General features: G+C 38.3%; 1 protein-coding gene across 9 annotated transcripts in view; it reads left to right on the top strand.

Moving 5' to 3' along the window:
* Positions 1 to 23: 23 nt before the first annotated feature.
* Positions 24 to 11,471, top strand: part of DNM1L (dynamin 1L) — a 39,772-nt gene continuing 28,324 nt past the window's right edge. For 3 of the 9 annotated variants that reach the window (XM_087934993.1, XM_026722083.2, XM_026722011.2), the window contains exon 1: positions 30 to 270. In XM_087934993.1, the coding sequence (XP_087791119.1) occupies positions 169 to 270 (102 nt within the window). In that variant the 5' untranslated portion in view covers positions 30 to 168. Of the gene's footprint in view, positions 271 to 11,471 lie in introns of all 9 variants that reach the window. The other 6 variants (XM_087934992.1, XM_087934991.1, XM_087934989.1 and 3 more) reach the window with 4 other exon arrangements.

Below are 11,471 nucleotides of genomic sequence, written 5' to 3'. Positions count from 1 at the left end.
CGCAGGGCCTGTTGGGAGAGCGCGCGCGCGCGCGCGCGTGTATGTGTGTCGGCGGCCGGGGAAGGTGGCGGAGCAAGCGCCCTTCCCTGGCGCCTTTCTCCTCTTTCTCTCCCTTCCCCGTCCATTCATTGCTGCCCTGCGGACTGTCCGCGCCCCATCTTCTCCGCCATGGAGGCGTTGATTCCGGTCATTAACAAGCTGCAGGACGTCTTCAACACGGTGGGCGCCGATATCATCCAGTTGCCGCAGATCGTGGTGGTCGGGACGCAGGTGAGGCAGGCGGGCCCTGAGCCAGGGTGACCTCCGCCTGGGCTGGAGGCGAACAGATGCCCTTGGGGGAGCCCTCCACCCGTGGGGGTTGGCTGGGACAGCGGAGTGTTTCAGTGGGATGCGGGTACAAGAGAGGTGGGTTTCCTTCCTGATCTGGGGGTGGTGGGGGTTGTTTGAGGGAAGGAAATATTGGCCGGCCAGTGCGAGTCTTGCAAAGTGTGGAGGTTGCTGGGTGGTGGTTGTTGTGGTTGTGGTTATTGTTATTCTCTACAACTCCCAGCGAGTCTGGGAGGTGTGCAAATTTTAAAAATGCATTTATGGATATTGCAGTTGTGATTAGCATTGGCAGCCTTCCAGTTGTAGGACTGGAAGTGAGCTTTATTGTAATTGTATTGGAGTCTTGAGGAGTCTTGAGGTGTGCAGGGTTAAGTTTTATATAAATAAGTTAAGCGGTTGTGATGTGTTTATTAGTGGTGTTATAAGAGCTGTATTGACATAAAAACCTTTGCTTTCTTTTTTCTTTTTGGAACCACGTGTTATATTCCCCTCCCAGAATGAAAGAAGTCACTCCCAAGTAGGAAAAGCATGCGGATAGACTCTTTCCAGTCCTGACTTAATAATTAATAATTTACTAGCAAATTAAGGGGAACACAACAGGCCAGAAGGCTGCAAATAGGCAATATAAATTTTTTGGGAATAACACCCTAAATCAGGAGTCCTACAGCTCATTGAACCCTTCAGATTGTTCATCAATTCCCAAACATTGTATGAAATTTTGAAAAATAAATTCTACTTTAATAGCATGACTACTAACAATAATAACGGTAACCTCTTGGATAGTGTCAGCAATTTGGGGGGATTGATACTGACCACTTTGGGGAAAGCTGCATCAAGGCTACATTGTAAGGTTATCGAAAGGCCTCTGGTTGTTTTGCTGTTAAATCCTAAGGATGGGATTAGTCGAGTTTGTTAAACAATTTAATATTTAAACTGAATAGGAGAAGATATTTGGAAATATTGCAATGGTGTTAAAAGTTAATGCATTTAAATGTTGAGCAGGTAAAGTCCTGAGCTAGTTAAAGCTAAAAGGAAAAATGGAAACATTTTGTCCCTATGTATTAAATAAGAAAAGATTGTATGCTTTTGTGTTTGGTTTAGTATGTGCTGTCTGCAGCTGCTGTGCATGAAGATTTATCCTTGCAACAACTGTGTTAAATAAAAGGTCTCTTTGCTGTCACTTTATAAATGAAATGCACGTTGTAAACACATGGTCTTGTATAGACGTATATAGGTGCTGTGGAGGCATTTGGAAGTGATAAGAAATATTTTATTCAGAGAACAGTTTGGAGGTGATGCTGTAAACGGATTATTCTGTCAGTTGCTTTCAGGGGTGAGTAACTAGGAAAATATAAATGCCACACCCTGTTCTTCAGAGAAAAATATCAATTGTGATTGGTAAATAATGGTTAAAATTATAGAAACCATAAGAGATCAGATCTCAGTGGTAAGAATTCAGGGATATAATGTGAAAATTAGAGAATATGAAAATCACGTTAATATATTTATTAAATTTAATTGTCACCTTGTCTAAAGTGATGCTAGGCAGTTTATATTTTAATATAGAAATATAAAAATTATAAATATAAAAACAAACTGACAAAGGATCAAATACATGTGTAAGGGATAGCATTTTCCAGGAAAAAAATAGAGCATTTTGGTTAATAGATTTGTATTATTTTTCTATAATATATATAGGGCTAAGTTTACTGAAATCTTGCTGGTGCTGCTAAACTTGTACAGTGAAAGGTTGAAGATCTCAATCTTCCTCTCTTATAAATTGAGGGCACATAGCAGAGTAGAATTAGTAGAAGCTTGGATGTCTATGGAGATTATCAATTAATCCAGGTCATGGTTGCCCCATAGGTGCTTTTCCAAAAGATGACAGGAGTTGATTTTTTTTCCCTTGAAAATGTTTTGTTTCTTAGAACTAGAACAAGAAATTGTCAAAGGAAATATGATTGCATGGAGCAGAAACGTGGGTCGGAGCATTACCCTAGCAGAATGGGAAAAGATCTGGAACAGGAACATTAAGATCACGAAATCAGCAGCTTATAAAGAAAACTCATATAAAATGTTTTATAGATGGCACCTGCCCCCTTCGAGATTGGCGAAGATGCACCCCAACACGAGCCCCAAATGTTGGAAATGTCAAAACATAGAAGGTACCTTCTTCCACATGTGGTGGTCATGCAAGGAAACCCAGAAGTACTGGCAAAAAATTAGGCACTGGCTAGAGGAAATAACCAAGGAACAAATTGAGTACAAACCAGAGTCCTTCCTTCTAGGAATTTTTGATAAACAAATATCCAAAAAATCGAAGTATATTACAATCCATATCTTAACCGCGGCCAGACTGGCATTTGCCCAGTGCTGGAAACTACCCTCTATCCCCACTGAACTTATGGTTATTCAGAAAATTTTACAATGCGCCGAAATGGACAAACTAACCCAAGCATTAAAAAATAAAGAATCCTCAATCTATTATAGCAATTGGAACCCTTTGTATAATTGGCTAAACCAAAGATAGATCACCTCTAGGAAAATTAAGGCCGAGGGCCTCCCAAGCAGAGATAAAGAAAAGCATCGCCGATAGTTTTGAAGAAGAAAGGACCTTACAGACAGTCACAAAAAATATGGTTTTATTATAATTGTTTTCCCTACTCTTTCCTTCCCTTCCCTTTCCCTCTTTCCTCTCTCAAGCCTTCCTCTCTTTCCCTCTTGGCCTATGCCAAGATCTGTTTGTCTTTTTGTTGTATATAATTTGTAGCTGTGTTGTTGTTTTTAAAAGTAAAATTAATAAAGTTTTTTCTAAAAAAAAAAAAAGAAAATGTTTTGTTTCTCATCCAAGAAGCAACTTCAGAGTTCTTCAGAGGCTTGAAATTATTAAGTCATAATGAGAAGGAGGTACAGAAAATGTTTCTCATTGATAGGCTAATGGCTCTGTCTGTAGGCACTTCTCAAAAGAAATGAGTTCTGTATAAATGGAATGTGTTTGCATAATTATCTATAAACTATTTCACTAGTTTGCTACATGTGCTAGTTCTGGAGGAAAAGAATAATATATTTCAGTGACGGTCATTTTTATTTGGCCTTGTCTGTAACTTCCAATTAGTATCAGTTAAATTCCTTCAAGCATAACTTTGTACCTATAAAGACAAGAAACTTGATTTTTTTTTAAAAAAAGTTGGAATCTCATAGAAAAGAGATATATGTACATACAATCTGAGTTTTTTCATAGCATGAATACAGACTTTATAAGATATATATTGTAATGTGTCCCCCCCCCCCCAAAAAAAATCACAATAGATTTATTCACTTTTTCCTTAGTATATTCAGGATGAAATTTATGAGATCTTTTCTCTGTCACAGCTAAATAGAGAAAGGTTGAAGATCTCAATCTTCCTTTTCCAGAAATTTTCTAGATTCATATCTCCCTTGACTTGCCTTAGTATAGCCCTATGGTAGTTTTCTTGCTCATTCATTCATTCATTCATTCATTCCAATTGATCAATCAATCAGTTTCTATAGTTGCCCATCTTAATGATTCTGGGTGGCTTACTGTTCAAAAATATATTACAGTTAAAACAGTAAAAATATTTTAAAACAACAAAAACCAATGAAAACATCTAGAATAAATATACAAAGCAGTTATTGCTGGCGCCTATCTTCCTTGACCTGGCACCCTTCCTCCAACTTTCTGCACTTCTACCTTGAATGCTTTCATCAATCACCAATAAAAAACTCACCTTCTGCAAAATTCTTAGCAGAGTAGCACAAGATGCCCTTTAAGATTTCAAGTATATCATATCATTCTCTGAGAAGCTGACAAAAATGGGGTGGTTGTCATGACTATGGTGGATTATATAAAGGAAGGCAACTTTCCAATACAGCATTCTACCAACTAACACCCTTAATCATATTCCACAGCTTCATACCAAAGAGAATTAGGCAATCTGATGAAACATACAAGACTGCATCTACATGAAGATATCCTAGGGTCCCCGATTAGGCAATGTCTACCTATTTCCCAAAATGCATAAGCCAGGCATCTTGGACATTCCATTTGTCCCAAGTTGTAGAACTATGATAACTGGAAAATTAGGCTTGGGACCAGGTTATCTGATGGGCCATCTCTTGCCAGTCACATACACCCAACTCACTAGAGCGGGAGACAAGGAATGTTGTGGGTCCTGTCCCCTAAGGAAACACAAGTGGCATGATCCAGAAGAAGGGCCTTCTCCATGGTGGCTCCTTCCCTTTGGAACATCATCCCTCTGGAAATTAGATTGGCTCCAACTGACACTCTTTCAGAAGGCCTGAAGATGTGGTTCTGCCAGCGAGCTTGGGAACCCAGAGTGGGATGGAGCCCATTAAATGACTGGTACAAGTGTGTGTTGTTACCAGAGTGAGAAGTTATTTTATTATTTTAATTAATTTTTATTTCTTTTATATTGTATTTTTATTTCCTGTAAGCCGCCTTGAGTTGCCATGAGCAAGTAGTAAAATTTCTACTACTAAAATTTCTACTAATAAAACAAATAATGTAACAATGCATTACATTATACATACCATATAGCAAAGATTTTGGGTTATGTATTCTAAGTGGAAAACAAGTTTATGTGCATATAAATATATTTGAAGAATATATCTCTTTAAAGAAGTTATTGATGATAATTCTATGCCATAGTAGTTCTGCTAAGTCACATTTCCCAGAAATCCTATCATCGGTGATGAATAATGAGCACTATTGGAGTTGTACGTCTGAATGCAAGTTCGACCCTGGATATAATTGGATTTGTGGGATTTAATTCAATGGAAACATATTTTAACTGTAGGAGATAAATTTAATGAATAAATGAATGTATCTGAAGCATACCACAAAATACAGGTCTTCAGTTCCCTTGTTTTCTCTGTGTCTTCTAGGGCCTGGATCCTGACCACCCAGTCAGAATTAGTTAGATGAACCTTTAACTTTGATTCCTCTTATTGTTGGTTTGTCTTGTCATCCTTTTCTGCCACCATATATTGTTGTTGGTACTTGGTTGCTTGCTTTCTTCCTTACAGTCTTATTGTATTATTTAAAAAAAAATCACCTGTAATTATTTCCTACAGATTGATATAATTTGGGGGCAAGAGCATGGAAATATTTTGCCATTGCCATCTTCTCCCTCCCCTCCCCTTTTAGTCTGTTCTGGAGCCCTGGACAATCTTGGTTGTTTCCTATCCTAGAACTTACCAAGTCCAATTTTGCCAAAGCCTTTTCTAGATAAATGAAGATTGGCTAGGTTCCATCAGTTCTATGATCTTATTATAAAGGCTATTCATAAAATGTCTTGCAAGCATAGTAGTAACCTGGGTCCAAGAGTTGATTTCCCCAAATATAACAAAAAGTAATGAGCAGACTACAAATTTTGGAGATTGAAGTTGAACACATTTAGATATAGCCAGATTGGAGTCATAGTTTAGTCAATAAATAATTTCGAGCAAGATAAAATTGGCCTTTATTTAGAGATTTTTACTGCTGTTAGAAAAGCCTGGCACCGTTTGTGTCCATATAAATAGGAAAGCCAGACTTATCTTCTAATCTTATAAAGTAAAATTAGGAGTAGGATTTGTAGGCTTCTGAGATATAATTTTAGCTGGGTGAGGCACTTTTAATCCTTTGCCAAATATCCCAAAGGTGTTCTTTTCAAGAGGCAGCTGGACTTTCTGGTTTTTCTTTGGAGACATTTCACTCCTTATCCAAGAAACTTCTTCAGCTCTGACTGGATGGTGGGGAATGGAAGGATTTATACTCCTTGCAGACAGCTGGTCATTTGCATTCTTTTAGCAAGTTGTTACAGCAACCTGGAGGTTAGTCTGTGTCATCAGGGTCAACTGAGTAGTGCAAATGGGTGTGGAGCCTTCTTGGAGCTGTTGAACTGTGTTGTAAACAGGAGATAGGTAGTGTTGTATCTCTCTATTGAGAGGGGGCTGTTCAATTTTGACATAGATGGCTTCTTTGACCCTTCTTTCAAACCAGCGGTCCTCTCTGTCCAAAATGTGGACTTTGCTGTCTTCAGAAGAGTGGCCTTTGTCTTTTAAATGCAAATGGGCTGCTGAATCTAGTCTTGATGGGTTTCTTCTCCTGTGTTGTGCCATGTGTTTATGAAGTGGTTGTTTTGTTTCCCCAATGTACAGATCTGCACATAGCTTACTGCATTGTAGTGCATATACCACATTGCTCAGTTTGTGCCTGGGTGTTTTATCCTTGGGGTGGACAAGCTTCTGCCTTAGTATATTCTTGGGTTTGAAATGAGCACATTTCTTGTGTTGGCAGAAGATCCTCCTGAGCTTTTCCAATATTCCTGCAACATATGAAATGACAACATTGCTTGTTTATTGTTCTCTTCATTGTCTGTTATGGAGGAGCTCCTGTAGGGATTTGATGAGGCCCACTTGGGGTAGCCACATGTTCTGAGAGCTTGCTTGATATATTTTAGTTTGTTTTCTTTCTTTCTTTCTTTCTTTCTTTCTTTCTTTCTTTCTTTCTTTCTTTCTTTCTTTCTTTCTTTCTTTCTTTCTTTCTTTCTTTCTTTCTTTCTTTCTTTCTTTCTTCATAGATGTTTGCCAAATATATTTTTAAACGGCTAAAGGCCAAAGAAATATGGATTCTGTTACATTGGGGTAAAGTCCTATATAGATTTTCTGGGTGTGCTCTGACATAAAATGAAATAAACCTAGAAAGTCAGTAAAAGCTAAAATAAAGAAAATAGGGTAGCTAATAATGAATATTTTTAAAAAGTACTTATTTTATCAAAAACAAAAGTTTGCTGGCACATACTTATTAATAAGTGTGTAAAAGGCTGTAATCTTAGCATAACCAGTTACTAACAGAAAAATGCCAACAACGTAATTCAAATATCAAACACACTGTAGCTCATAGTTTTAATGAAGAAATCTTGTTTAGGCTCCTTATGTATGTATGGAAAAAACCAAATCCATTGAAATCTTTAAATGTTACATCAGTTGCACTTTAAAAACTTTAAAGTTGCCAAGTTTGGAGACCTTTGATATATTGTAATCAAATAGAAACTCTGTAATGTTATTTATTTCCCACCTTTATTATTTTGATAAATAACTCAAGGTGGCTAACATACCTAATATTCCTTTTCTCTTCCTGTTAATCCATCCTGAAGGAGAATCTTGGCTTATCATTAAAATTTTCTGATTCCCGCCTTTGCTTCAAGGATGCTAGTTAGGATGGTGGAAGTAGTAATCCTCCAACACATGTGAAGTTGTAACCCAACGTTGAGAAAGGTTACATCTTGATTGACAAAATTAGTCACAGAGAATACCACACCTTCAGTTTACGCCCTAAATCTAATATGTGACCAAGCTCCCATACCTTGTGTTCCCTATCTAGATCAAGAAAACAATACAATAGTTGAAGTATTTTTCGTAAAGTGGTTTCCTGGTCTTGTGATATATAGGCATAATGTCCAAAGGTTCCTGCTTTTCCTTCCCTTTGTGAGAGATAGACTACTCTCACATAAGAATTTTTTTTTTGGTAACTTAATTATTTAAAAAGAAAGAAAGAAAATACAATGTTCCAGATAGCATTTTTTTGTTAGTTAGGATGTCTGAGAAGATATTAAATACATTTTAAATTAATGCTGCAGATTACAAGAAAGTGGTATAGAAATCTAACCTCATTTATACAGGGCAGGGAAGGACTGGGGATATTCCACTTTGTTTATTACCTAGAGCCTCTCTCTCTCATAGGAATGTACCTATGTCATTGCTGGTTACATCATCTCCATCCCTCAAATTATTTAATGTGCAGAAATGGAGAGGATTCACCTAGTGTACGCCTAAAAGGGTTAAAGTTGGAATAACCCAAGACCACTGACTTTGAATTATATGTGCTAATTATCAGTAGCACTGTTTCCAGTGACTCTGGAAAGTTCTATACTTGTTCTATAGTACTGCAGTTAATGTAAACTGTTGCTTGCTATTGGTATCTTTCTCTGCTCAGGCATGCCGGTTAACTTTTATTTAAATGTTCACTGATGATTAGTAAATACATATTGGGTGATAGTTTTGCTAATTGAAATGAAGGGTGTTTATGTTTGCTCTCAGCTGGGGTTGCCTGGGAATGTACTGGAGGCAAACTTAACTGGAAATTACTCATAATTACAGTATCTTTTTACTGAACTGCTTTTCTTGGCTAGCCAGATTTGGCGCATTTATCTTTTGTAAGGCAGTTTCTATTATAATAGCAGTGGCACGTAGATTTATATACCACTTCATAGTGCTAATAGAATACAATTGCCAGCACTTCAGGCAGGACTGCATAAACCTGAGATCCTTTACCTAATGACTACTGGAGCTGCCATTGCTGAGTAGCATAGTTATATGATGTTTTGCTTAATGACTGTTTGGATAATGACTTAGTGACAAAAATCCAGTCCCAATTTGGGCAGTTGAGCAAAAAATACCAATAATGGATTTAAGACACTGTCTTATTGAAGGTTGGAAGTAAGTTCTTAACAGGTAAGCTTGATTTGACAATAAAATAAATTACCCAGAGAAGTCATAGTCTTCTATTTAGTACATACAGGTGTTCAGGTAAGGCTACACAGTTATTTGTGAGGGATGGTTTAATATACATTCAGCTGCTGTTTGAATCTGATGGCCTAAATCTGTGATGGCGAACCTATGGCATGTGTGCCACAGGTGACACACAGAGCCATTTGTGTGGGCAAGTAAGCCCCAGCCAAACTTACCTGCACTGCGCATGTGCGTACCTCCCAGCTGATTTTCGGCCCGTTTGAGGCCTTTTTGACCTCCTGGGGGCTCAAGGAAAGCCTTTGCAGCCTTTGGAGGCCGAAAAACGGGCCTTCCGGAAATACCGGGAGTGCAGAAATAGGCCCATTTTTCAGCGTCCAAAGGCTGCAAAGGCTTCCCTCGAGCCCCCGGGAGGGCGAAAACAACCTCAAACAGTCCAAAAATCAGCTGGGAGGTATGTGCATGTGCAGTACAGGTAAGAGGAGGTTGCGTGCGCATGCACAGGGGGGGCTGACTGCATTGCATTGTGGGTGCTGGCACGCTTTCAGCACATCACAACAAAAAGCTTCACCATCACTGGCCTAAATGCTTCCTCCAACTCTGTTCTGTAATCTGTTTATCATTCTATGACATGAAGGTGGTAATTCTTTAACAGAGAAAATTTTAAGTGGGTGGTAGACATGAAATGATAGTAGTATTGTACCTTGAATCTGGATTTAAATTTTCTTTGTGATGTACTTAGATTAACCAGCAAACCACAAGAATACCCGGTATACCACTTAGTAATTTGAATAATCACTATTAAGTAAGTGCCTCTGCTTTTTGAGAAAAATTTCAGTCATATCACCACCATCTCCCTGATACTCCTATATTTTTGTCTCAGAGTTTGACATCATTTATCTAATCGAACTTGTTTGCAGTCCATAAATCTTGTGTCTTAATACAGGTGGGTGGTGGATTATTATTTTTTCTGCAACAGGTCAACATGGCTACTCCTATTTCTTAGTCAGAAATTTCTTATTTCTGTCTATTATCTTGCCTCTGCAAGATAACTTTGTTCCTGCTCTGGTTTATGTATTGAGAAAGAACAGATAAATGAAACAGACACTGATTAACTGTTGATTCTTTACATCCCGGAGAATACTGAATGAAGAAATTTACAGTGCATTTAAACTGTGTTTAATATGATACTGCAGGGCCATATAAGCTTTTCTTTGTTTTTCATTTGTTAAGCATAAATATTAAACACAAATATTTAGTTTATTACTTATTAAATTATTGTCCTTCCCACCTCACTGTCAAGTGACTCATTGTGGCTATACTACAAGAATGTGACTTCTGCTTTCTCTTTTTTCCTGGTATGGTTTCCTTACTAATTGTGAAATCTGCTTTCTGAAACTGGTTTTGTTGATACTGTTTAGTGTTGATGAAATAATGGTTTATCCATTCATCCTGCTTAAGATGATCTAATTAAAGCAGGGGTGTCAAACTCAATTTCATTGAAGGCCACATCAGGGATATGTTTGACCTAGGAGGGCCGGGTGGGCGTGGCTGACTAGGTGGGCATGGCCATCTTGACGCCACTCACTGGGTGTGGTTGACTGGGTGGGCGTGGCCAGCTTGACGCCACTCACTGGGTGTGGCTAACTAGGTAGGCATGGCCAGCTTGACACTACTCCCCAAACTGCTGGCATGTTTCCTGTTTGCTTTGGGTAGACGGGGCTGAAGCGACGCGAGCCGACCCCTTACATTTTCCAAGATGGCCCCGAGGGCCAGATCTGACCACATCATGGGCTGGATCTGGCCCACGGGCCTTGAGTTTGACACCCCTGATTTAAAGAGTCTTATATGGTAGGGTAGCGACTTTAGTTTCAAAGGTTCTTTTTTACATAATTGCAGGTGAAATAAAAATACAAAATTTGAAAAGTATATTTAAAGGGGAGTTTACTTCAAGGAATTATATTTTAATGTGTTACTTTTATGTAACTAGAATGCCTACACATGGGTCAAACTTTGCAGGTCATCTTCTCATTGCAGGTCCAGGTAGGAGTGATAAGTAGATGTCAGTGACAGCAGTAGGGAAGTTGTGTGCTTGTTTTTGTGTTGTTATATTCTTGGCAGATTTAAATAGACAGGTATACTTAAAAGCAGTCAAAGGAACTTGGTGTATAGTATATTAAAATGGTTCATATCATTATGAAAATCAGCAAATACACAATCTCAAGCCCCCAAATATTCATTTTCATTTATACCTTGCCTTCCCATTAAAGAAGGCACCTAGGACTCTTTTCCAAGCACCTGATTCAACAGGTAACAGTTTTAGTTGTCCTCTGAAACTCAGCAACATAATATTAACCGTACATCACCAGGAATTTTCTGCACCGTTAGTTAGCAATAGATTCCCATTTAATATATTCAGTCAAAATTACTGAGCATCCTGCGCACTTCACATCATCTCTCCCTCTTTGAATCTGGATTGCCAAGGACAAACCCACCTCAATGGGAGTTTATTTTGATGACTGAGATGAAAGAAACTGTACAAAGTTATTGGAATGGTGGCATGAGTATTTAAGTCCTCTCTTCTCATTTTC

Source organism: Pseudonaja textilis, chromosome 5 (assembly GCF_049901715.1).
Source record: "Pseudonaja textilis isolate UNSWEBS1 chromosome 5, rPseTex1.2, whole genome shotgun sequence".
Taxonomy (NCBI): domain Eukaryota; kingdom Metazoa; phylum Chordata; class Lepidosauria; order Squamata; family Elapidae; genus Pseudonaja; species Pseudonaja textilis.
This window is presented reverse-complemented; position numbering and strand designations above follow the sequence as displayed.